The sequence below is a fragment of the Odontesthes bonariensis genome, chromosome 5 (assembly GCF_027942865.1).
Source record: "Odontesthes bonariensis isolate fOdoBon6 chromosome 5, fOdoBon6.hap1, whole genome shotgun sequence".
In the NCBI taxonomy this organism is placed as follows: Eukaryota; Metazoa; Chordata; class Actinopteri; order Atheriniformes; family Atherinopsidae; genus Odontesthes; species Odontesthes bonariensis.
The window spans coordinates 39,924,185-39,951,101 of record NC_134510.1 but is presented as its reverse complement, the minus strand read 5'-3'; the positions used below and the strand labels follow the sequence as shown (position 1 = coordinate 39,951,101).

Here is a 26,917-nt window from a genome sequence, read left to right as displayed (position 1 = left end):
AGAATGAGACCAGGAAACAGGTGAGAATGAGACCAGGAAACAGGTGAGAATAAGACCAGGAAACAGGTGAGACTGAGACCAGGAAACAGGTGAGACTGAGACCAGGAAACAGGTGAGACTGAGACCAGGATACAGGTGAGAATGAGACCAGGAAACAGGTGAGACTGAGACCAGGAAACAGGTGCGAATGAGACCAGGAAACAGGTGAGAATGAGACCAGGAAACAAGTGAGAATAAGACCAGGAAACAGGTGAGACTGAAACCAGGAAACAGGTGAGACTGAGACCAGGAAACAGGTGAGACTGAGACCAGGAAACAGGTGAGACTGAGACCAGGAAACAGGTGAGAATGAGACCAGGAAACAGGTGAGAATGAGACCAGGAAACAGGTGAGAATGAGACCAGGAAACAGGTGAGAATGAGACCAGGAAACAGGTGAGAATGAGACCAGGAAACAGGTGAGACTGAGACCAGGAAACAGGTGAGACTGAGACCAGGAAACAGGTGAGAATGAGACCAGGAAACAGGTGAGACTGAGACCAGGAAACAGGTGCGAATGAGACCAGGAAACAGGTGAGAATGAGACCAGGAAACAGGTGAGAATGAGACCAGGAAACAGGTGAGAATGAGACCAGGAAACAGGTGAGAATGAGACCAGGAAACAGGTGAGAATGAGACCAGGAAACAGGTGAGAATGAGACCAGGAAACAGGTGAGAATGAGACCAGGAAACAGGTGAGAATGAGACCAGGAAACAGGTGAGAATAAGACCAGGAAACAGGTGAGAATGAGACCAGGAAACAGGTGAGACTGAGACCAGGAAACAGGTGAGAATAAGACCAGGAAACAGGTGAGAATGAGACCAGGAAACAGGTGAGAATGAGACCAGGAAACAGGTGAGAATGAGACCAGGAAACAGGTGAGAATAAGACCACGAAACAGGTGAGAATGAGACCAGGAAACAGGTGAGAATGAGACCAGGAAACAGGTGAGAATAAGACCAGGAAACAGGTGAGAATGAGACCAGGAAACAGGTGAGAATGAGACCAGGAAACAGGTGAGAATAAGACCAAGAAACAGGTGAGACTGAGACCAGGAAACATGTGAGACTGAGAACAGGAAACAGGTGAGAATAAGACCAGGAAACAGGTGAGAATGAGACCAGGAAACAGGTGAGAATGAGACCAGGAAACAGGTGAGAATGAGACCAGGAAACAGGTGAGAATAAGACCAGGAAACAGGTGAGAATGAGACCAGGAAACAGGTGAGAATGAGACCAGGAAACAGGTGAGAATGAGACCAGGAAACAGGTGAGAATGAGACCAGGAAACAGGTGAGACTGAGACCAGGAAACAGGTGAGACTGAGACCAGGATACAGGTGAGAATGAGACCAGGAAACAGGTGAGACTGAGACCAGGAAACAGGTGCGAATGAGAACAGGAAACAGGTGAGAATGAGACCAGGAAACAAGTGAGAATAAGACCAGGAAACAGGTGAGACTGAAACCAGGAAACAGGTGAGACTGAGACCAGGAAACAGGTGAGACTGAGACCAGGAAACAGGTGAGACTGAGACCAGGAAACAGGTGAGAATGAGACCAGGAAACAGGTGAGAATGAGACCAGGAAACAGGTGAGAATGAGACCAGGAAACAGGTGAGAATGAGACCAGGAAACAGGTGAGAATGAGACCAGGAAACAGGTGAGACTGAGACCAGGAAACAGGTGAGACTGAGACCAGGAAACAGGTGAGAATGAGACCAGGAAACAGGTGAGACTGAGACCAGGAAACAGGTGCGAATGAGACCAGGAAACAGGTGAGAATGAGACCAGGAAACAGGTGAGAATGAGACCAGGAAACAGGTGAGAATGAGACCAGGAAACAGGTGAGAATGAGACCAGGAAACAGGTGAGAATGAGACCAGGAAACAGGTGAGAATGAGACCAGGAAACAGGTGAGAATGAGACCAGGAAACAGGTGAGAATGAGACCAGGAAACAGGTGAGAATAAGACCAGGAAACAGGTGAGAATGAGACCAGGAAACAGGTGAGACTGAGACCAGGAAACAGGTGAGAATAAGACCAGGAAACAGGTGAGAATGAGACCAGGAAACAGGTGAGAATGAGACCAGGAAACAGGTGAGAATGAGACCAGGAAACAGGTGAGAATAAGACCACGAAACAGGTGAGAATGAGACCAGGAAACAGGTGAGAATGAGACCAGGAAACAGGTGATAATGAGACCAGGAAACAGGTGAGAATGAGACCAGGAAACAGGTGAGAATGAGACCAGGAAACAGGTGAGAATGAGACCAGGAAACAGGTGAGAATAAGACCAAGAAACAGGTGAGACTGAGACCAGGAAACATGTGAGACTGAGAACAGGAAACAGGTGAGAATAAGACCAGGAAACAGGTGAGAATGAGACCAGGAAACAGGTGAGAATGAGACCAGGAAACAGGTGAGAATGAGACCAGGAAACAGGTGAGAATAAGACCAGGAAACAGGTGAGAATGAGACCAGGAAACAGGTGAGAATGAGACCAGGAAACAGGTGAGAATGAGACCAGGAAACAGGTGAGAATGAGACCAGGAAACAGGTGAGAATGAGACCAGGAAACAGGTGAGAATGAGACCAGGAAACAGGTGAGAATGAGACCAGGAAACAGGTGAGAATGAGACCAGGAAACAGGTGAGAATGAGACCAGGAAACAGGTGAGAATGAGACCAGGAAACGGGTGAGAATGAGACCAGGAAACAGGTGACAATAAGACCAGGAAACAGGTGAGAATGAGACCAGGAAACAGGTGAGAATGAGACCAAGAAACAGGTGAGAATGAGACCAGGAAACAGGTGAGAATGAGACCAGGAAACAGGTGAGAATAAAACCAGGAAACAGGTGAGAATGAGACCAGGAAACAGGTGAGACAGACCAGGAAACAGGTGAGAATAAGACCAGGAAACAGGTGAGAATAAGACCAGGAAACAGGTGAGAATAAGACCAGGAAACAGGTGAGAATGAGACCAGGAAACAGGTGACAATAAGACCAGGAAATAGGTGAGAATGAGACCAGGAAACAGGTGAGAATGAGACCAGGAAACAGGTGAGAATGAGACCAGGAAACAGGTGAGAATGAGACCAGGAAACAGGTGAGAATGAGACCAGGAAACAGGTGAGAATGAGACCAGGAAACAGGTGAGAATAAGACCAGGAAACAGGTGAGAATAAGGCCAGGAAACAGGTGAGAATGAGACCAGGAAACATGTGAGACTGAGAACAGGAAACAGGTGAGAATGAGACCAGGAAACAGGTGAGAATAAAACCAGGAAACAGGTGAGAATGAGACCAGGAAACAGGTGAGACAGACCAGGAAACAGGTGAGAATAAGACCAGGAAACAGGTGAGAATGAGAACAGGAAACAGGTGAGAATGAGACCAGGAAACAGGTGAGAATGAGACCAGGAAACAGGTGAGAATAAGACCAGGAAACAGGTGAGAATGAGACCAGGAAACAGGTGAGAATAAGACCAGGAAACAGGTGAGAATAAGACCAGGAAACAGGTGAGACTGAGACCAGGAAACAGGTGAGAATAAGACCAGGAAACAGGTGAGAATGAGAACAGGAAACAGGTGAGAATGAGACCAGGAAACAGGTGAGAATGAGACCAGGAAACAGGTGAGAATAAGACCAGGAAACAGGTGAGAATGAGACCAGGAAACAGGTGAGAATAAGACCAGGAAATAGGTGAGAATGAGACCAGGAAAAAGGTGAGAATGAGACCAGGAAACAGGTGAGAATGAGACCAGGAAACAGGTGAGAATGAGACCAGGAAACAGGTGAGAATGAGACCAGGAAACAGGTGAGAATGAGACCAGGAAACAGGTGAGAATGAGACCAGGAAACAGGTGAGAATAAGACCAGGAAACAGGTGAGAATAAGACCAGGAAACAGGTGAGAATGAGACCAGGAAACAGGTGAGACTGAGACCAGGAAACAGGTGAGAATAAGACCAGGAAACATGTGAGACTGAGAACAGGAAACAGGTGAGAATGAGACCAGGAAACAGGTGATAATGAGACCAGGAAACAGGTGAGAATAAGACCAGGAAACAGGTGAGAATAAGACCAGGAAACATGTGAGACTGAGAACAGGAAACAGGTGAGAATGAGACCAGGAAACAGGTGATAATGAGACCAGGAAACAGGTGAGAATAAGACCAGGAAACAGGTGAGAATAAGACCAGGAAACAGGTGAGAATGAGACCAGGAAACAGGTGAGAATGAGACCAGGAAACAGGTGAGAATAAGACCAGGAAACAGGTGAGAATAAGACCAGGAAACATGTGAGACTGAGAACAGGAAACAGGTGAGAATGAGACCAGGAAACAGGTGAGAATGAGACCAGGAAACAGGTGAGAATAAGACCAAGAAACAGGTGAGACTGAGACCAGGAAACAGGTGAGAATGAGAACAGGAAACAGGTGAGAATAAGACCAGGAAACATGTGAGACTGAGAACAGGAAACATGTGAGAATGAGACCAGGAAACAGGTGAGAATAAAACCAGGAAACAGGTGAGAATGAGACCAGGAAACAGGTGAGACAGACCAGGAAACAGGTGAGAATAAGACCAGGAAACAGGTGAGAATGAGAACAGGAAACAGGTGAGAATGAGACCAGGAAACAGGTGAGAATGAGACCAGGAAACAGGTGAGAATGAGACCAGGAAACAGGTGAGAATAAGACCAGGAAACAGGTGAGAATGAGACCAGGAAACAGGTGAGAATAAGACCAGGAAACAGGTGAGAATAAGACCAGGAAACAGGTGAGACTGAGACCAGGAAACAGGTGAGAATAAGACCAGGAAACAGGTGAGAATGAGAACAGGAAACAGGTGAGAATGAGACCAGGAAACAGGTGAGAATGAGACCAGGAAACAGGTGAGAATAAGACCAGGAAACAGGTGAGAATGAGACCAGGAAACAGGTGAGAATAAGACCAGGAAATAGGTGAGAATGAGACCAGGAAACAGGTGAGAATGAGACCAGGAAACAGGTGAGAATGAGACCAGGAAACAGGTGAGAATGAGACCAGGAAACAGGTGAGAATGAGACCAGGAAACAGGTGAGAATGAGACCAGGAAACAGGTGAGAATAAGACCAGGAAACAGGTGAGAATGAGACCAGGAAACATGTGAGAATAAGACCAGGAAACAGGTGAGAATAAGACCAGGAAACAGGTGAGAATGAGACCAGGAAACAGGTGAGAATGAGACCAGGAAACAGGTGAGAATAAGACCAGGAAACAGGTGAGAATAAGACCAGGAAACAGGTGAGAATGAGACCAGGAAACAGGTGAGAATGAGACCAGGAAACAGGTGAGAATAAGACCAGGAAACAGGTGAGAATAAGACCAGGAAACATGTGAGACTGAGAACAGGAAACAGGTGAGAATGAGACCAGGAAACAGGTGAGAATGAGACCAGGAAACAGGTGAGAATAAGACCAAGAAACAGGTGAGACTGAGACCAGGAAACAGGTGAGAATGAGAACAGGAAACAGGTGAGAATAAGACCAGGAAACAGGTGAGAATGAGACCAGGAAACAGGTGAGAATAAGACCAGGAAACAGGTGAGAATGAGACCAGGAAACAGGTGACAATAAGACCAGGAAACAGGTGAGAATGAGACCAGGAAACAGGTGAGAATGAGACCAGGAAACAGGTGAGAATGAGACCAGGAAACAGGTGAGAATGAGACCAGGAAACAGGTGAGAATGAGACCAGGAAACAGGTGAGAATGAGACCAGGAAACAGGTGAGAATAAGACCAGGAAACAGGTGAGAATGAGACCAGGAAACAGGTGGTTTTAAATCTGTAAATAAACTAAAGTAAAGTCTGTTTCCTGCTGATCAGTGACTGCGTTTCCCTCCTGAAGCGCTGACTCTGAATGTCTCTCGACCCCCGTGAAGCCCATCAGCTCTGCTGTAATAAACCTCTTATATTAATCTGCTCTCAGATTTACTGCAGCTCAAACTCTGAGTGTGTCTTTGTGTAATTATGGGATAGAGCGTTTGCTTCCTCATCAGTTCAGGAGAGGAAGTGACATCATAACCACCATTAAACTGAGCAAATACTGCGAATGTTACTTCGATTTTACCTGTTTTTTCTACATTTATTTCCAGTAAAACAGGAAGCAGCTGCAGAGATCCACTGAAACGTGTTCCAACATGAACAGAAACCCAGAATCTGAGTCAGAACCAGAGTTAGTTCAGTTCTGAGCAGCTTTAAAGTGAATATCTGCAGATGTTTCCATGGTAACAGCTGCAGAGATACACTGAAACATGTTCCAACATGAACAGAAACACAGAATCTGAGTCAGAACCAGAGTTAGTTCAGTTCTGAGCAGCTTTAAAGTGAATATCTGCAGATGTTTCCATGGTAACAGCTGCAGAGATACACTGAAACATGTTCCAACATGAACAGAAACACAGAATCTGAGTCAGAACCAGAGTTAGTTCAGTTCTGAGCAGCTTTAAAGTGAATATCTGCAGATGTTTCCATGGTAACAGCTGCAGAGATTCACTGAAACATGTTCCAACATGAACAGAAACACAGAATCTGAGTCAGAACCAGAGTTAGTTCAGTTCTGAGCAGCTTTAAAGTGAATATCTGCAGATGTTTCCATGGTAACAGCTGCAGAGATCCACTGAAACGTGTTCCAACATGAACAGAAACCCAGAATCTGAGTCAGAACCAGAGTTAGTTCAGTTCTGAGCAGCTTTAAAGTGAATATATGCAGATGTTTCCATGGTAACAGCTGCAGAGATCCACTGAAACGTGTTCCAACATTAACAGAAACCCAGAATCTGAGGCAGAACCAGAGTTAGTTCAGTTCTGAGCAGCTTTAAAGTGAATCTCTGCTCTGAGCTCCTTTCTCCTCCAACACAGCCTGAACCCTCTCAGACAAGTCAAGGCATCTTTACTTATACAGCGCATTTCATACCACAGGCAACTCAATGTGCTTTACATAAAGACAAGGCATTTAAAAGAACAGCATAAAAACAAGCAATTTAAAGGGACACTATGTAATTTCTTCCCCCATCTAGTGGTGCAATTTTATTTTGCAAAGTTGAATGAATTTGCTCTCTAGCGCCTCACGTTTTCAAATGTGCGCTGCAACTTCTTGAACTACGGCAAGCGGAATGTGTCAAGATTCAAGAAGCTATAGCTTCAGACTCAAGGTCCATACAAACAAAAAGAAATCAAGACACACAGTACAAAGGATTACATAACACACATACAACAACACTATGAATACAGATGACAGATAACATGTCAGATAACATAACATCTCCTTTGGTGTGCAAGCAATGCAATTAGTCATATTCCGGGAGTTACCGGAATTGACGTCGACACAGCATTAGCATTAGCCTGCGTTAGCAATAGGAGCATTAGCAGCGGTAAATAAACTCCCGGTAAACTTACAAACTTTCTAATGCCTCGTTTTGTGAGTTAAGAGCCCATGTGTACTACGGCAGAAGTTTGGTAACAATCAATGAATTATTAGTGGGATCATTTACGAGATAAAATCTATTTACCATTTTTTTTTTCAAACTTTATTAGTAAATCAACAAAATAACAGTTTACAAATGTGACCATAACGCCAAAAAGAAGATATCCAGGGGGAGCATAGGAATAATAATAAAAAGAAGAAGATGATGCACTTACAAAAAGAAAGCTAATGAACACAAAGACATATGTGCCAAGGAATAAAATCTATTTAGCATTAGCGGCTGTAATAAGCCATTTGGCGGAAATGACGTCACAATGACGTCATTTCTGCTTGTAGGCCTGGTGGGGAAATCACGATTCGAAGTGCTTTATGTCCCTCTCGGCACTTCGTCATTTTTCATAGACCGGAAGGACATGGCAGCCTCCATAGAGCTTACCTGCTCTATGTAGATACAGACTAGTTATTCTTCACTCAGGAGGATAAGTGAGATTTTTGACAGAGATCATTTTACACCAATGAGGACTAACTTATGAATGAATATGTCGATTTGAGCTAATAAATGACTTAATTTATTACACAGTGTCCCTTTAAAGAGAATAAAAAAAATAGAATAAAAATTAAAACACCCCACACTATAGCACACTTAGCCCGGCATACAGAGCTCTGTAGTCTTGCTATCCCTCACTGAAATCCTATTCATTTATTTGTGTTTTAATTTTATTCAGGTATATTTATTTATTAGATATATATATATATATATATATATATATATATATATATATATATATATATATATATATATATATAATAAATAGATATTATGTTACGATATACCTGTTACTAAAACATTCTTATTATTCTTATTATTATTTTGGTCCAGTCGGCGTGGGTGGTGTTCTGTGTGTTTAAAAAGAGAAAAAAGAAAAGATAAATCTTATGTAACCTTGCTGATAAGTCATTGTCACTAATCTTGTTTCTTTTTCTCAATAAAAAAGATTTAAAATAATAATAATAATAATTAAAACACACAGTTAAAAGCAATCAAAGAAGAGGGGAAAAAAGAAAAATATAAAACAATTAAGAGAATCGCGGTAGAATTATGGTAGGTGTTGTAGTTATTTTACAGTGCAACTACTGTTATTTATCAAAGTATAATACTGTTTTGTGGATTACAGTACATGACGGTAGGATAACTGTGTTTTTAGTAATTTTAGAGCGCATCTACCGTAATTTATTTAACAGTTATAATAACGTATTTTGGATTTGGACATCAATTCATTACAAATACTGTTTTATGCTGTTAAATTACAGTTATCTACTGGCGTTGTTAACGACTGATTTAACTGTTGATTTACATGTGAGGGATGAATATTCAACAGTATTTTACAGTTATTGTCAAATCCAGTCGGATACTGTTGTAAATCCACCGTAAATATACAGCAATTCGTTACAGTGTAGACGAGCAGCAGAACTTTAAAATCTATTCTGTATCTGACCGGGAGCCAAAGACCTGAGAACTGGGGTTGATGTGATGTGATCTCTTTGTTCTGGTTAAAACTCGGGCTGCAGCTGTTTGAGACTCTTTTGGGGGAGTCAAGGCAGAAGACCGTTACAGTAGTCAAGTCTGTTGGAGATGAAAGCATGAATCAGCTTCTCCTGATCTGTTTGGGACATGAAACCCTTAATTCTGGATATGTTCTTAAGTTGATAAAAGGCTGATTTGGTGACTGATTTGATATGATAGTTGAAGGTCAGGTCTGAGTCTATCAGCACGCCGAGGTTCTGGACTTGGTCTTTAGTTTCTAGAGACAGAGACTCAAGATGTTTACTGACAGCAAACCTCTTCTCTTTGTTGCCAAACACAATGACCTCAGTTTTCTCTTGATTTAACTGAAGGAAATGTTGGTTCATCCACTCTTTGACTTGGTGGTTTGAGAACCACTAAGTCAGTGGTTGCATGTGGGTAACGTGCACATCTTTTAGGACTCCATTGTAAATGTGTGTTTACATATTTTATGCACATACTTTGCGGTGATAGAAGGCTGCGATGACCCGTCGGAGGCGGTTGGTGTAAACCTGAAGGCAGCTGAACAGCGCCACCAGCAGGACGCAGCCGACGCAGCTCAGGTACACACCAGCAGAAAGGGAGGAGGGGGGAGTCACACATGCTGAGGGGGGAGGGAGGGAGAGTGCACTTTTACATCAGACAGAGGCTGTGTTCGAAACCGCATTCTACATACTCATCGATCAGACAGTATGCAGAGCGTTTACCCACAATGCATTTCGCTCCTGCCCGAGCCGAAATCAGCCGGCCTGAAGCTGATTTCCCTTAAGCTCTAAACTCTGTAAACTTCAGCAACATTTGAAACATTTTCAGGAGAGAAAGTAGTCGTTTAGATCCCCAACGTGTTGAAAACCTGACAAAATACCGGCTGTTTACAATTTTGTTCCCAAGAATTCGGCGCTACTAAAGCTAGCCGCAGTGAGCTAACGCACTTCCTGTTATTTTCACAAAATAAAATACCCGTTGCCTTTTATCATAGGGAAAGCCATTACCATACAATTGGTGCTTTTGTTTTGAAAACAGGAAGTGAACCTACCCTCGTTGTAGCTAGCTTGAAACTGCCTTTTTGACAGGAAATGACGATCGGCGACGTCACGTTACGTTGCATCTTGGGTAGTTTGAGTATGAGTAGTAACCTCATGATGCATACCCAACATTTCAGAGAATCTAGTATGCATCCGGGAACTTCTCACTTACTCAAACTCGCATACTAACTCAAAAAGTTAGTAGGAGTAGTAGGAGAAGTATGCGGTTTCGAACACAGCCATAGTCATGTGATCAAACCGTGTCAACAATCTGGGAACTTCCTGCTGTGACAGAGGAAACATCGCCCTCTGCTGGACCAGAACAAGAACTTTTTACCTTGAAAAAAAAGGCTGAAATGCAAACGGAACGTGACAAAGAAAGTACACCCTCCTTCACCTCTAAGGTTCACAAACCAGGACGGGATAAAAACACAGAGAAAGTGAGTGAAAAAGTAAGTGAACCCTTTCTGCTTCCACATAAACTCTCGTCATAACGTAAACTTCTGACCACAACTGTAAGTCATCGTTCTCATCGGTTTTCAGAAGCACTTTTTCTTCTCATCACCCTGACAGAAATATTCCTCCATATTTAAACCTTAATCTGTAAAATTTGCGTCACACGAACGATGTTTCAGGTGTACAGCAGCGAATGCTGGGACCCACCCCGGTTGTTTGTGTTGATGTTCAGGTTTGAAGAACTGTTGAAGGCTGAAATGGTCGTCCTCAGAAGGCGGGCCATCATGGAGTCTCCACCCACTCTGATGTCCACCTGGTGGCCACCTGCAGCAGAGTGGGGGGGGGGGCGGAGTCACGCACACTGATACACCGGATCTGACAGTGTTCTTAAAGGCTGAAGCCCAATGAGAAAAGTCACCCACAGCTGCTTGGAGAACAGGTGATACGAAGGTGAGTTTACCCCTGAAGTGACTGAACATGATGAGGTGTGTGTCGGTGTGTGTGTGTGTGTGTGTGTGTGTGTTCACCGGTCAGGTTGAACTGGGTGAAGGTGTGTCTGCTGACGATGTCCAGAACGTGGAACAGAGCGAAGTCGACCGTCAGCAGGACGAAAGACAGCAGTGAGACAGACAGCACCTGAAACACACCTGCCATCTGCGCGCGCACACACACACACATACACACACACACACACACACAGGTTTATACAGACCGTGGGGACTCGTGGCCCCTCATTCATTCCTCAGTCCTTCACCCCGACCATCACAACACAACACCGAATCCTAAATGTGACCCTCAAACATTTTGTACAACTGTCCCCACATGTGCAGGAAGTCCCCACCAGGGAGGTAGCGGTCACATGATCGTCCCATAATGTCACAAAACAACTACACACACACACACACACACACACACACACACACACACACACACACACACACCTCAGATCAAGTCTTTATCTTGAATAATAATCGACCACACGGGGACTGGTTGCTGTCCTTTTAAGGTCCAGCTCCCACACTCAGTGGGGTCACATGGCCCTGAAAGGATCGGATTATTGGCTAAATTACAATCAGACTGAGCTGAGCGAGGGTAATTCTCCTTGGATATATGGCGGTGAATGAATGGGATCAGAGGCACAAAGCGTGTCATACCCCGGTATGATAGGTGGCGCTGTACCCATTCCAGCTGTTGCTAATAGAGCCACTTCCTGTTGACCTCTTCACCACCAACAACAACAACAAACTCAGGCATTGGAGAAAGATGGAGAACGCAGAGCCAGATGAAGCTACGTCCCTCTACATTTGGTCTGTGATGAGCTGCTTGTTGCACAAACTCGATGCCCAACGGAGCATTCTCCATCGCGTTGTTTGTTTCTTTCTGACGGCGACAACAACAGGAATATCGTCTCCTTTGACTTCCGGGTCACGACCCCGGGAAAACATCTGGAGCATGCGCAGAACGCAAAGTCTGATTCACCACGAGCTTCAGCGTCTACAAGCAGGTTTAGAGTGACTTTCAACCCAGTTATCTCGGGGTCTGAATCCCATCCGATCCAGTTCTTAGTCAGATTAAGGTGTCTACATGCACTTAATAACTCAGTCTGATTGTAATTTAGCCAATAATCCGATCCTTTCAGGGCCATGTGACCCCACTGAGTGAGACTAAATACATTCAGGTCCCTACAAATCAATAAATAAACACACACACACTAAATCCTGGTGTTAAGGACTCAAGGTAAAGACTGAGCTTCAGGCGATGTTTGGGACCTCGCTCGTTTCACCGTCTCAGATGTCTGGATATTTGAGCTGTGGAACGCACCACTTGTTGGAGCTCCACGGGGTGAATTCTGAGACTCCAGGGGTTGATGAACTTGTTGTTCTCCGACTTTTTCAGAGGCAGCAGGAAGCGCTTCCCCTGAAAAACACGGCAGAGGAGACCAAGACGACAAACGGTCAGGCTGGGCATCGTGTAGCAACGAGAGTGGCGAAGAAGAGGAGAACAGCGATGGGAAGGACCATACCGCTCTCCTCCTGCGGGCGTCGATCCGCCTGAAGTAGGAGGTGATGTAGACGTTGTCAAAACAAATGTCCCGCCTGTAACATCTGAGGTAACCAAACGCCCTGAGAGGGAGAGATAGATATAGAGTAGATAGAGTAGATAGAGAGATAGATAGATAGATAGATAGATAGATAGATAGATAGATAGATAGATAGATACTTTATTGATCCCGAAGGAAATTCAAGCATCCAGTAGCAAGACATAATAAAGCAATAAAAATGTTTATACAATTATAAACACTTTACAAACAATCTAAGAATTTAAAAAACAGTTGAAAAATATAAAGTGAGCAGTGAAGTAAGACCAAAGTGAAATATAAAGTGAGCAGTGAAGTAAGACCAAAGTGAAATATAAAGTGAGCAGTGAAATTCAGAAGTGCCATCACTGAGAGCTGCAGTACAGCCTGATGGCCAGAGGAACAACAGAGTTTTTGAGTGGAGCAGGATTGAGACAAGATGGTGGTGATGGAGGTGTGAATCCTACTGGGTAAAGATGCTGATGAAGGTGAAGGACAGCAGCAGCTGCAGGACGTTCAGCAGCTGCTCCGTGGTGCTGCTCAGCTTCAGGAGGGACTTCCTGACGGCATCGGTGAATTCCTGATCCAGCAGGGCTCCGTCCAGCACCGACTGCTGCTGCTGCTCCTGCAGGGCGTCAGAAGAACAACAATCTGAACACCACGTTTGTCCTGAAGGTGGCGCTGGAGCGGAGGCGGTGCAGTTCTGACCTGCAGCACCAGCTCAGTGCTGAACTCTCTGGACAGAAGGTCGACTGAGACGTTGAGCTGATCAAACAGCTGTCCGAAGTTTCCCTCAATGGGAATCTGCTCTCTGCACCAGGGAGTCATCACTGAAGCCAGAGAAGAAAGATTACGGGGAACACCTTCAGAGCCTCGGGGTGTGTTCAGGACTGAGGGAGTCGTGTTAGACCGAGTTATCACATCAGGGAGAACCGATTCAGTCCAGTAGGACCAGATCTTCATGAAAGCGGTTTAACAGTATTTCTGTCTTAAACGTGTACTTCAGTGTCAGTAAAACTGACCCCGTGGTTCAATCAACTTACAGAGATGATGCTAATTAAAGGGACAGTTCGCCTCTTCTGACATGAAGCTGTGTAACATCCCATATCAGCAACATCATTTCTGAACATCTTCTTACCCCCTGCTGTGTCCTGTGAGCAGAGTTCCAGCCTCGTTTTGGTGCTGATGAAGGTAGTCCGGCTAGTTGGCTGGGGTTTAAAAAATAAAGCGTTTTGCTTCTCAAAACAATATGCGTTCAACAGAGTAATACATTTGCATCACAAAATGGTTCTCCAGGAAAAAGTCAGACCTCACAATCTCTTGGCCCTATTTTCTCTCCCTTCGTATCACTGCCTGCTGTGCAGACCGAAGTGCAGACCGAAGTGCAGACCGAAGTGCAGACCAAGCAGTAAACACCGTAACAGGCGCAGTGTCGGCAGCAGGCAGTGATACAAAGGGAGAGAAAATAGGGCCAAGAGATTGTGAGGTCTGACTTTTTCCTGGAGAACCATTTTGTGATGCGAAAATGTTCATAAATGATGTTGCTGATATGGGATGTCATACAGCTTCATGTCAAAAGAGGCGAACTATCCCTTTAACCACTTATGACCCCCACTGTTTCCTGATGTTGATCATCCTTAAACTTAAAGCTCAATACATTTTCCAGGAACAGAATCAACCCATCGGTGCTTTCTGATGCGTGTTTTTCAGTAAGCTGAGACACTAAATCCCTTTAAAGGTGACATATTGTGTAAAAAACGCCTTCTTTCTGTCCCTGGGAGCATTTATCAGCCCTCAGTCATCAGGTGGAGGAGGGAGGCTGTACGCCTCCAGATTCAGGACTAAATGTTTCAGAAGCTGAATTAGAGGCCAAATCTCTAAACTCAACACCAATATGAGAGCAGAGAGATAAGTGATCAGGTGCAAATAAATGCTGCAAACCTGGGGAGCATGTGAGCCGTGACATCATCACTCACCTCTCATGACGTCACACAGGAAGTGGAATTTCATGGAGACACACAGGATGTGGTTGATGACGGGAACAGGTATGGCCGCCATGCACTCCTCCCACCTGCGGCTGAACCAATCAGCACAGCGCTGCATCCCCAGGGCCACCACACCTGGACGAGCCGTGAAGAACAACACCAAACAGTCCAGTTAAGGGAGAGGCTTTTGGTTCTGATCCTGAGTGGAGGAACAAACTAGAGCCCTGCACTCCCGCGGGACCCAACGCAAAGCAGTGCGGCGCGGGACACATTTTGAAAGCTCATTGCGGGCGGGAGCGGTGATAAGCTGCAGTCCCGCTAACTAAAAACATGTTTAATATAAAAGCTATAATGATCTCCTGCTGCTGAAAACAACTGAGAAGAAATAAAGCCTAACTAAAAGAAGTTCAAAAGCGCGATCCATCTCTCCTTTTATTCAGGAGATGCGCATTGCACAACGACGAGGGACAGGGCATGGTTAACCTACTTAAATAATAATTGGATTATATGTTACATTTTCAACATTCTGGGTTTAGAAAAGGTAGGGTAATTAATAACACATATTGTTTTAATTCCACTTGTTTGCATTTAAATCAATGTAACGTGAGCTGTAGGCTTACATATTTATGCTCAAATCCACTCAAAGTAGGGGGCGGGGCTCCATCACGCTGTGTTTAAAATCATATTAACTAAAAATACATACTTTTCCTTCCAAGAATGGAAATGTGAGGAGTGGCATATAACATATGTACAATGTATTATTCTTAATATTCACGGTAGATTTTGGTGTTGGGTAGGCTTATTGCTGTAAAGCCTCAGCTGCTTGTGCACTATGTGCCCCACGTGAAGGATAAGAAATAATGAAAAGGGAACAAAGGAAATCATCCAACAGTCTGCAGAAGGACTGAACTGCAGTTAGCTGCTTGGTACAACAGCTCAGATTTATGGAGAAACTGCTCCGATCAACAGATCGATGGATTCCTTAATGTTACATGTTGTCTGAAAAGGGCTTTATAAACCCGGCTGTGATACACTCTGTATAAGTTCTGCTTATTATCCTCAACTTTCTGCATTTATTTCTGTTTTCTCTGTTCTGAAACCCCGATGGTGGAACGATCTCCCACCTGATGTCAGGACAGCTGAGCCGCAGGCTGCAAACCCATCTCTTCAGGAAACACTACCCAGATCCGCCCTCCTAGGACGTCACCCGTTTCGTCCCAGCTTCTTACGCACTTAGTTGTTTCCTAAATTGTCTTTTTTCTTTTCCCATTTGTCTCGGTACCTAGACAACCGTGACAACGTCAAACAGGAAAAAATGAGGACACATTTTACATTTATGTTGGTGAAAAAGTGAATAAGTGTGGTTTCCTAGGCACTTATTTTTATTTCCTAAACTGTCTTTTTCTTCCCATTTGTCACGGTACCTAACTTACCGCACTTACTCTAGCACTAGTTATGCTCTTAGCTGTTTGGTTTTGGAAGGAAATGCACTTATGATTTCTTGTGAGCTGAAGTTCTTTTGCCCACTGATGTGGAACACACTTATTGTAAGTCGCTTTGGATAAAAGCGTCTGCAGAATGGCCGTAATGTAATGTAATGTGATGTAATGTAACAGGCCAACCTCGAGGAATGATGATGGAGACCCATCTTGCTTTGTGACTATCGATTAAAGGAGCTCTTAGAAGTCGGTGGTGTGGCTGTGAAACCATGTCCACACTGCTGCGGACTGAGAGTTGGATTCATTTTAACATCAACAACATTTAAATGTCACATTTATTTCCTGTGCATTACATCCAATGTTTTTCTTCTATTTGATGATGAGTGCAGTTATAAGACCTCGTGTTTGGTGCAGTGTCACCGTAACGTCAAACAGGGAAAAAAAAAAACGTATTATCAGGACACATTTTACATTCATGTTGGTGAAAAAAGTGAATTAATCCTAGGTTTCCTAGGCACTTATTTGTTTTTTAAATTGTCTTTATTTTCCCCATGTGTCTCGGTACCTAACTTACTGCACTTACTCTAGCACTAGTTCTGCTCTTAGCTGTTTGGTTTTGGAAGGAAATGCACTTATGATTTCTTGTGAGCTGAAGTTCTTTTTGCCTACCGATGTGGAACACACTGATTGTGAGTCGCTTTGGATAAAAGCGTCTGCAGAATGACCGTAATGTGATGAAATGTGATGTAGCCCAACACTATACGGGAGGTGTGGCTCACTGTCGCACTGCATCCTGGTCTTGGTGGTGAACTGCTCCTGCGTGCTGTTCCCGCCGCCGCCGCCAGGTTTAGGTTTGAATCGGTCGTATCCGTACTGAAGAACGATTTCGTCTCTGATGTTCTGAAAGTTCCTGCTGACGCTCTGAGCCTCCGACTGAAACTCTGCTTTATCCCCCTGAGACAGAAACGGGAGACGGAGCAGTTAATGCAGTTGATTTAGTTTGGCTCTAAATTCAGCAGATTTTAACGTTGCGTCAGCTCCAATCTGGCAACTTTTTTAACAGATTATGATGAAGTTCTGGAAGGATATCCACAGCTCACGGTGGGTGAATCCTTCTTCTGATTCCCAGTAAAAAAAAAAAAATTAAAAAATAGATATTAGAGCTGTTAATGATGAGAAAACTGAAACAATAATATCAGAATAAAGCTAAATAAACTCTGGATTGTGAAATAAGTCTGACTGAATTGTCCCTGATGACATGGGGAAATTTAACGCTGCTGTTTGGCCCAATTACAGAGCAGATGGTCAGTTAAGGTGGTTTCAGAATAGATTTTAAAAGCCTGCTGATGGTTAACAAATCCCAGAATGGTTTAGGCCCAGAATGCATCTGTGATATGTTCAGAGAATATAAAGCCAGCAGAGCTCTTAGATCCAAGGACTCAGGCCAGCTGGTCCAGTCCAGAGTCCAGACTAAACATGGAGAAGCAGCATTTAGCTGTTATGCTGCAAACAAGTGGAACAAACTGCCAGTGGAGATTAAACTTTCACCAAATGGAGACATTTTTAAATCCAGGTTAAAAACATTTCTGTTCTCATGTGTCTGTGCATGAAATATCTTTGAACTTATCTAGACTGTTGCCTGTTTTTAAATTCATTTAAATGATTTTATTTGTTTCTCTTTATATTCTTTGATGTATTTTTAATGCTTCTTCCACTCCCTGCTGCAATGCTTTTATTTTATGTAAAGCACTTTGAACTGTTTGTACATGAAATGTGCTACAAATAAATTTGATTTGATTTAATTCAAGTGAAACAGGACTCAGGACAGTTGCATCCACCGCTGAGTCCACCAGTTACTGACTGAAAACCTCCCAGACATCCTGCTCCATCCAACTTCAGCTGAATTCACTGCAGAGACGCCGTCTTTGAGCTGCTTTAATGGCGATTCTGTGGTTATTAAATCATCATTTATGAGTCTGGAAGTTTCACAGCTTCAGTTTCTGACAAAAATCTGTGAATGAGAGCAGCTTTATGGAGGATTCAGCCAGATAAATAAACACTAAAACATGCAGAAAGATGGGAGTTTGGAGCATGAACAGAGCAGCTGGGACCATCTGAGGAGGGATTCAAACCCAGCTGGATTATCTGTAGTTTCAGTGTCTCGGATGTGAATTATTTCTGATTCCATAGGGACAAAAAACAGTTTGTTTTTTAACGGTTGTTACTTAGTGTGAAACTGTTAAAATAAGTGAATTTCAGTATCTCCTCTGAGCAGCTTCACTGCGTTTATGAAACATAAGCAGAAGCAGAAGCTGAAGCAGCAACACTCAGTGAAAGCTGTTCCAGAGTCCCGTTTCATGCTGAGCGGTGGGTCCAACACCAACTGAAGCGCTCGCTGCACAGCCTCACAGCGCAGCAGCGATGGCTGCAGGTCCTCTCACCATCAGCTCTTCTGTGACACGTAGAAACGGCATGATGGCGTGTCTCCATAGCAACCTGCTGTGATGGACCTGCAGGTCCAGGTTGCAGCTCAGAGATAGAGCGGCCGCCTCAGCGTTTCGCTGGATGTTGGCGATGGGACCTGGAACGACACGATGGGATTCAGCCATGAGTGCAGAAGAGGGAGAGTTTCCACACTAAGAGTTGGTGAACGCTCGTGATGGAGCTTTGAGCTGCAGCACAGCCACGTTAAAGCCCACATTCATTGTGGAAACACCTCATCAGTTAGGTTTAGTCTCATGTTTGACAGTAAAGTAGAGATGCACCGATTGCAAAATTCTTGGCCGATACCGATTTCCAAGGAGGTCTGACCTGCCAAAACCATCAAAATCAAATAATAGACACTATATTTGTTTGGCTTGAGTACCCTTCCCCCAGACAACATTTTGCTTATATAACTGCAATTAAAACCACAACTAGTGGTAGGCTATATGTTATCGTAACCCCCCTTTTCAAGAATAAAACATCACAAATAAGATATACACTGTAAACCCGGAATTTGTTTTCAATTAAACGTTTTAGTGTTCATTACTTATTCTATTATGTTTTGTAAAAATCTATGTAATTACTAAATCAAATTAGTTCTTTGGATTAGAAATGTGAAAATATACACTGAAATGATCATGTTAAGCAGAGATTACATATAAAGTTACGTTCTGTGAGGGAGGGGCGGAGCCTATTTGAAGTTCAATTGAGAGTCAAGACCCGTCCTGTGTGAGAGCGTGACCAGCTCGATTTTTGGAGAAAACTGAATTGTGTATTTAAAAATAAACTGTGGATGTTTTAAAGTAGTTTTAACGACACTAAGTAGACGGAAGAGTGTGTAAAGCAATTATTAAGATCGGTCTGGTTGCTAAACGTTTGCTAAAGGTTAGCTTAAGACTGCACCAGTCTTAATTCATTATTGCTGCAGTGAATTATTTGTGTTAATTTTTATTTGTTAATTTCAATGTTTTCTGAAATAAAATAACTTGAACAATTTAAAAGTATTTTTTAATTTCTTCCTTCCCATACAAATTTCTTTTTAAACAATATATTGTGGCGTGCTGTGGGTGTGTTGCCGCATTGCATTATGGGTGCTCTCTGTTCCCCGTTTATGTGCTGTATTTAGTGCTGTGGTAGAGTTTGTATGTGTTTATGTTTATGTTCTGTACGCAGTGACGGTGTAGTACAAGGTTTTTGTTCGTGTTGCATTTTAACTAAATCTGCACCATAACTGAAAGTGGTGAGATAGAAAGTTACCACCACTTGTTCGAATACATGTGGGTTGGTTGAAATTCACTATTGTTCCTGTGAATTGTCTGTCAAGATAAAAGTGCTTACTGCAGGAGGAAGTCTGGACTAAGCCTTTTCTTGCCTCCACCTCTACCATTACTACAATGGTATATACGAACTCTAAATCAAAACAGTATAAGTCATTAATTAAAATTTGAAGACAATACGTTACTTATATCAACAAATGATGTTAAGAAATGCTTTAATATATATTTATGTGCATTTGACCTAAAATGGTTGGCTAGACCTCAGAAAAGAGATAAGTTATGTGAACTAATGGTTTTGAGTAAAGGTTACTAATGTAAACTTGAATATGTCTAAGTTATCTATGCCAATACAACTTAAAAGGTTTAGTTTCATGTTTTGTAAAAACTTAAACGGGATAAGGCAACGGGTTTCCACGCGATTTTCTAGTAAACTCAACTAGTTCGGGTTAAGAGTGTAGAGTGAGAGTTTGAACAGTGCCTCCTGAGCAGATTTATTTACAACGCTGACCAACATTAAAACGCTCTCAAACAACTCTGGCAGCGCCGTGTCAGAAGTACCGCCTACTTGGTAATTTCTACAGTGGACTCGGGTGTTTCAGATGTACGAAGCCTTTCTCCCGTACTACGCTAAACGGCTGCTCGTCCAGTGCCACAGACAGACAGACACACACTTTATTCATCCCAATCTGGGAACCTAGAGGTGGCGGTGGACTTTTCAGTGTTGATGTGGAACACAGCAGCCACGGTGGAGGGCTGCTGTGGTTGCTGCGACTCTGCTGCATCCCTCCTCTTAGCGGCAGTGTCCTCCTTATATTTGCTAAACAAACCGAGGTGCTTCTTTTCCAAGTGGCGTATTAAGTTTGTTGTTCCAAATGTCTTAGGCGTAGATCCTCCGCGGCTTACTCTTGACTTGTTTTGGCTCTTCCTGGCACAAAGTGAAATAAGTGCAGATCAGTGACGTGTTTTCTTCCAGAGTCTTGCTAGTTTTTAGCTCTTTAGCTCTGGGCGTGTTGAGCTGCTACGCACCGCTCATGCGGGTCAGTTTGATCAGCCGAAAACCGTAAATTACGACAGTGACCGGCTGTCCAATCGGATATAAAACCGGCTTAAAAAAAATAAATAAATAAAAATGTATAAATAAAATCGGCGGCCGATTGATCGGTATATCTCTACAATAAAGACCAAAAGCAAACATTTATGTCACTTTCAGCGACTTTATTAAAGAGTTAAAAGGTTCCTTCTCACCAAACACTCAGTAAAACAGTTTAATGTAGCTTCCTGAAGCTCTTCCAGAGTTTCTCTTTGGACATTTTCTGCTTCTTCCCTCATCTTCAGTCCAGTCCTTGTACCTGAGCATCTTCAGAGGAATGTGGTTTTTCTTTGTTCAGCCACTTAACTCTGAGCTATGAACCATTCAGGCAGGAAAAAGGCTCCTAACTCAAGCGATGAACCAGTGTTGTGTCCACACAGAACGAGAGTTACGGATGTAACTACGGTTCTATGAATTCTTCCTGACCTTCAGAGGGCGGTACTTTCAGCACTGGATATCTCCATCTCACATATATGCAGGTCGAGTTATTATACCAACAAACTCACCTGTGACCATGTGATGAGGTAGGGTGCACGCCCCAGTATAAGACCCCCCCCCCCCCCCCCCCCCGTCATCACGCAATCTGTTCCTTCTATCTTCTTGCAATTAGGAAAACTCAACTGGATAGCAGGTCAAATTTGGCTCGCCGCTGGTTGTCTCGTAACCTGAGGGTTGGTGCGTCGGCTATTCGTCCACCAGAGACTGCGGCAAGCCACTTATTCTTTCAAGAGTGTCTGTTGTTTCGGGCGAACAGCGCGGTGATCTCGCCGTTCTGATTCGTACTGAATTCCGATCCGGATGCCATATGCGTCCCCCCAGCTGAGAGAGGAGGTCCGGTCTTCTTGGGAGGCGCCATGATTCCCCCTGGAGTAGTTTCAGCAGCACTGGAAACCATGGCCGCCTTGGCCAGTTAGGGGCCCCCAGTAGCAGTCTGTGGCCCTTCTGTCGCACTCTTTCCAGCATCACACAAATGAGCAGAATTGGAGGAAAGGCATGATGAAGGCGGGCCAAATATGAGTCAAGGCATCCTGTCCCAGAGGGCTGGTCCCCCCCATTAGTGAGTACTAAAGGGGACAATGTGTGGATGCTGTTGGCCCAAGCCTCATCAGAAATGGGCTCCATGGAAGGGTGGCTGTCAGGAAGCCGTTCTTAAGGAAGGGAAACAGCGAGAAAAGGCTGAGCTGTGCCAAAGGAGACAAGAAGTGGACTGAAAATCAGGCAGCCGTTTTTATGTCGATCATTTCAGACATATTAGAGTCCTTTTTCGGCTTAAAAAGTGGCGTTTGAACATGTTCCAGCCCAGGCCTCCATCCTCCCCACAGCACTCAGACTGGTTACCGTCTTTAATGACATAAAATTAAACAGCATCTGCTGGGTTTGATGGGCGGGACCTTCGGCCACAGCATTAAACTGGTTTAAATCCTGTTTAAAAGACAAAAAAAATACTTTGTGTCTACAGGTAATCACACTTCTGATTGGACAAAAATGGCATATGGAGTCCCTCAGGGTTTAATTTTGGGGCCTCTTTTGTTCAACATTCATAAACATGCTTCCACTGGCTCAGATTAAGCAAAGCAACAAATTAAGTCAGCCGACATCCAAAGAAGAGCTTTGGGATGTCCTTCAAGAAGCCTGGAAAACTATTCCTGAAGACTCCTTACAGAGAGGACAGAATGTGCACAGAGTGAGACATCTTCGCATCCTCCTCCTCACCAGACTGGTCCTCGCGGGAGTAGAGTCCCCGCCCCCTTTGCTGCGTCACCACAGTATTAGATAATAAACAGGAAGTGTACTTATATGTCCACAAACAGGATTTATCACCGAACCAACAACAGCATCAGAAAGACGTTTGATTCCATCTGAACGGGGCGTTTGTCTGTTTCTCTACATTTAGGGTTAAAACTTTAAGAAATACATTTAAATCATAACTTTATGCTCATTGTCTGTTCCACAACAGCACAAAGTCACAGAAAACAACCACACTGATAACTGAGCTGCAAACAGACGCAACACCCACTGAATCATTAGGTGACGGATGAAGGTATCGCCAGCCTTACACTGCATGTTACAGCTGTTCTACTTCAGACACCAGTCACCCGTATAAATGTTGAATTTAAAAGTCCTGAAACACGTCCCTGTGAACACCATTACTCTCACGCTCTGATTGTTCAGTCACTTATGGCCACGGACGCGTCAATAAAAGGCCGAAACATCGTTGAATTTCCTTTAAATCATCAAGTGTCCCATTCACTGTAAATAAAGCTCTTGAAGAGACTGTGGGCAGATGGTCAAAAGCCACTCTGGCAGGGTGGAGAGAAGAGCAAAAGACTTTCCACCTGCCTAGTAATTAGGACTGGGCGAGTTAACTCGTTATTATCGCATTAATTATTTAATGCCGATAAATATTTTATCGCGCATTAACGCAGGTTTTATTATTGTAAAAGTCTGTTGCTCACAGGCTTTTATTCTGTAAAAGTCTGCTGCTCACAGGCTTTTATTTTGTAAAAGTCTGTTGCTGTCTGCTGTGGAACAGGAAAAGAAAGTAATCGGCGGATCCACCAAACATGGAGAAGGGTCCGGAACTTTTACTCGGCCGTTTTCATGTTAAAGTTCTTCCAGACGGCGGAGTCGACAGAACCAAAGTCATCTGTAAACTCTGCCAAGTTGAATTGTCTTCTCAGCGTAGTAGTTCCAGTCTAAAATATCACTTAAAGGCAAAACACACAACTGATAGCAGCAAGTCATTCAAGGAAACAGACAGTGGAGCGAGGCTTCTACATAAAAACTACAGAAAGATGCTGATGTTAAAAGTGTGTTTGCACAACAAATGTTATGGCACTTTCATTCATATGGCAGCACATTTAAAATAAAGCTAAATGCTAAAAGCTATACGCTACTTTTGGATTCATTTTTGGATTCTGCGTACAAATGCGATTAATTGTGATTAATCAGGGAAATCATGTGATTAATTAGATTAAACATTTTAATCGTTGCCCAGCCCTAGTAAAAATCCCTTCTTTCTGTTCCTGGCAGCAGACATCAGGGTGTCTGACGTCTGATTTTGAATCAGTTGACTCCGCCTCCTCTGCTAAGCCCCGCCCACTCACACCCACCCAACATAAGAAGCATCGACAGAATTTCCTTTAAATCTAAAACGTATCGTAGTAAATGTAAGTTTTGTGTGTTTGGGGCGTTCAAAATAGGGACCCAAGGGAGAAATCCCTATTTGTTAATCAGTGGATAAGCAACAGATATGAGGAACTGGACTGTGAACTGGGGGTGTGGCGGTTTACCTGTGAGTCAGGTGCTGTTAGCTTCAGACTGGAATAAACACCTCTGAGTAGCACCAGGAACCATAGAGCGCCCCGTGCTGTGCACCTGGACGCTAACCTCTGATGGTTTGTTAACACTCGGTGGACGTGCAAATAAAAAAAGTTGGCCGTGACGGCCGAGTCTGAGCCGTTATTTCACTGTGACAGCATCTGCTTCTTCATGATGATTCTTCTTCTGTGGTTTCATTTGTGTAGATTTGATTCTCTTTTAGTTCGTCCCATCGACGTGTTGATAAAGTTTTTCGTCCTAAAGATGGTTTTCTGTGACTCAAACAGCTGGTAAAGAACAACAAAAAGATGCTTGAAGTGTAAAAAGTGAAGGAAACCGAACAGGCAATAAACCTGCAGCAGAAACCTTTAATGTCTGTTAATCATCTCAGAAAAGTTCATCAGCTCGTTCTCTGAAATCAGATCCAAACCACACAGTAAGCTGGACTTTGAGCTGTTTTATGTCTTTATGATGAATAAAACCACCCAGTTTTTATTACTTACTGAATATTATCTCGAGTTTCTCCTCCTCCTGGAAAGATTAGAGCCTGATGACACCAGTTAAAGTCCAAAGTGTTCAGAGTGCCAGCTGTGAGGAGTCCTTTACAGCAGGAACAGACGACTCAGTGGCTGATCTGAGAGGAGAAATGGCGCAGAAAGGAGTTCAGCTGGACCCAGAAAGCTTCTCCTGTTCGATCTGCCTGGATCTGCTGAAGGATCCGGTGGCTATTCCCTGTGGACACAGCTACTGCATGAGCTGTATTAAAGGCCACTGGGATGGAGAGGATCAGAAGGGGATCCACAGCTGCCCTCAGTGCAGGGAAACCTTCATACCGAGGCCTGTCCTGGGGAAAAACACCATGTTAGCTGATTTAGTGGAGCAGCTGAAGAAGACTGGACTCCGTGCTGCTCCTGCTGATCACTGCTATGCTGGAGCTGAAGATGTGGCCTGTGATGTCTGCTCTGGGAGGAAGCTGAAAGCCACCAAGTCCTGTTTAGTCTGCCTGGCCTCTTACTGTGAGAAACACCTTCAGCCTCATTATGATTCAGCTCCATTCAGGAAACACAAGCTGGTGGAGCCCTCCAAGAAGCTCCAGGAGAACATCTGCTCTGATCACGGTGAGGTGATGAAGATGTTCTGCCGTACCGATCAGAAGTGCATCTGTTATCTCTGCCCTGTGGAGGAACATAAAGGCCACGACACAGTGTCAGCTGCAGCAGAAAGGACTGAGAGGCAGAGAGAGCTGGAGGGGAGTCGGCAGCAGATCCAGCAGAGAATCCAGGACGCAGAGAAAGATGTGAAGCTGCTTCAGCAGCAGCTGGAGGCCATCCATCGCTCTGCTGATAAAACAGAGGAGCACAGCCAGAAGATCTTCAGCCAGCTGATCCGTCTCCTCCAGAAAAGAAGCTCTGATGTGAAGCAGCAGATCAGATCCCAGCAGGAAGCCGAAGGGAGTCGAGTCAAAGAGCTTCAGGAGAAGCTGGAGCAGGAGATCACTGAGCTGAAGAGGAAAGATGCTGAGCTGCAGCAGCTCTCACACACAGAGGATCACAGCCAGTTTCTGCACAGCTGCCCCTCAGTGGCAGCACTCAGGGGGGCTACACACTCATCCAGCATCCAGATCCGTCCTCTGAGGCACTTTGAGGATGTGACAGCAGCTGTGTCAGAGCTCAGAGATAAACTACAGGACATCCTGAGAGAGGAATGGGCCAACATCTCACTGAGAGTCGCTGAAGTGTCAAAGCCAGAACCAGAACCAGAACCAGAGAGCAGAGCTGGATTCTTAAGATATTCAGGTGAAATCACACTGGATCCAAACACAGCACACAGAGAGCTGTTACTGTCAGAGGGGAACAGAAAAGTGACATTTATGGATCATCTTCAGTCTTATTCTGATCATCCAGACAGATTCACTTACTTTCGTCAGGTCCTGAGCAGAGAGAGTCTGACTGGACGTTGTTACTGGGAGGTGAAGATGAGAGGAGGATATGTTGGTGTTGCAGTCGCATACAAGAACATCAGCAGAGCAGGAGATGGGAGAGAATGTGGATTTGGATCTAATGACAAATCTTGGGCATTACATTCTGACTCAGGCAGTTATACATTTCTGTACAACAGCATCTTAACCTCCATCTCAGGTCCTCGGGCCTCCAGAGTGGGAGTGTACCTGGATCACAGAGCAGGTATTCTGTCCTTCTACAGCGTCTCTGGAACCATGACTCTCCTCCACAGAGTCCAGACCACATTCACTCAGCCGCTCTGTGCTGGGATCGGGCTTTCTTATAGAGCCACAGCAGAGTTTGTGTAAAGTGGAATAAATGTGTTTATCAGCTTGTTGCTGACAGCTGGTTGCTGTGATGTCTCTGCTGCTCTGCTGTTTATTTGCTGCTGTTTCCTGTGTCTGTGCAGCCATGGAGGATATCACTGCTGATCAGGAGTTTGATTCACAGAATCAGGAGATCCTTCATCAGCTTTAATGTGAGAACTAAAGAAGATTTCCACAGCAAACACGACTCTGAAGGAAGGAACAAAGTGTTTCCTTTTGTCTTCATTTCAGAGTTTCTGTGGAATCTGATGGAGAAAATGTCAAACTGATACGAGGGTCTAACTGAGGCAGTTTTCCTGTAACAGCACAAAGTCCAGAGTTCATGTTCAGAGCAGGAAACATTTGTCCTTTTGACTTTCTTCAA

General features: G+C 44.1%; 2 protein-coding genes across 2 annotated transcripts in view; one reads left to right on the top strand and one right to left on the bottom strand.

The window, feature by feature from the left end:
• dcst1 (DC-STAMP domain containing 1) overlaps positions 1-26,917 on the bottom strand; it is a 64,756-nt gene that overhangs the window by 33,697 nt on the left and 4,142 nt on the right. Inside the window, exons 5-14 of the mRNA XM_075466534.1 lie at positions 18,497-18,636; positions 16,835-17,009; positions 14,608-14,751; positions 13,340-13,461; positions 13,099-13,256; positions 12,578-12,677; positions 12,376-12,471; positions 11,082-11,208; positions 10,762-10,878; positions 9,535-9,677 (exon numbers count right to left, since the gene is read on the bottom strand). Of these exons, the coding sequence (XP_075322649.1) occupies positions 9,535-9,677; positions 10,762-10,878; positions 11,082-11,208; positions 12,376-12,471; positions 12,578-12,677; positions 13,099-13,256; positions 13,340-13,461; positions 14,608-14,751; positions 16,835-17,009; positions 18,497-18,636 (1,322 nt within the window). The remainder of the gene's footprint in view (positions 1-9,534; positions 9,678-10,761; positions 10,879-11,081; positions 11,209-12,375; positions 12,472-12,577; positions 12,678-13,098; positions 13,257-13,339; positions 13,462-14,607; positions 14,752-16,834; positions 17,010-18,496; positions 18,637-26,917) is intronic.
• LOC142380917 (tripartite motif-containing protein 16-like) lies at positions 24,868-26,660 on the top strand. Its single transcript, XM_075466861.1, has one exon. It carries the CDS (start codon positions 24,874-24,876, stop codon positions 26,533-26,535), a length of 1,662 nt encoding a protein of 553 aa, XP_075322976.1. The 5' UTR covers positions 24,868-24,873; the 3' UTR covers positions 26,536-26,660.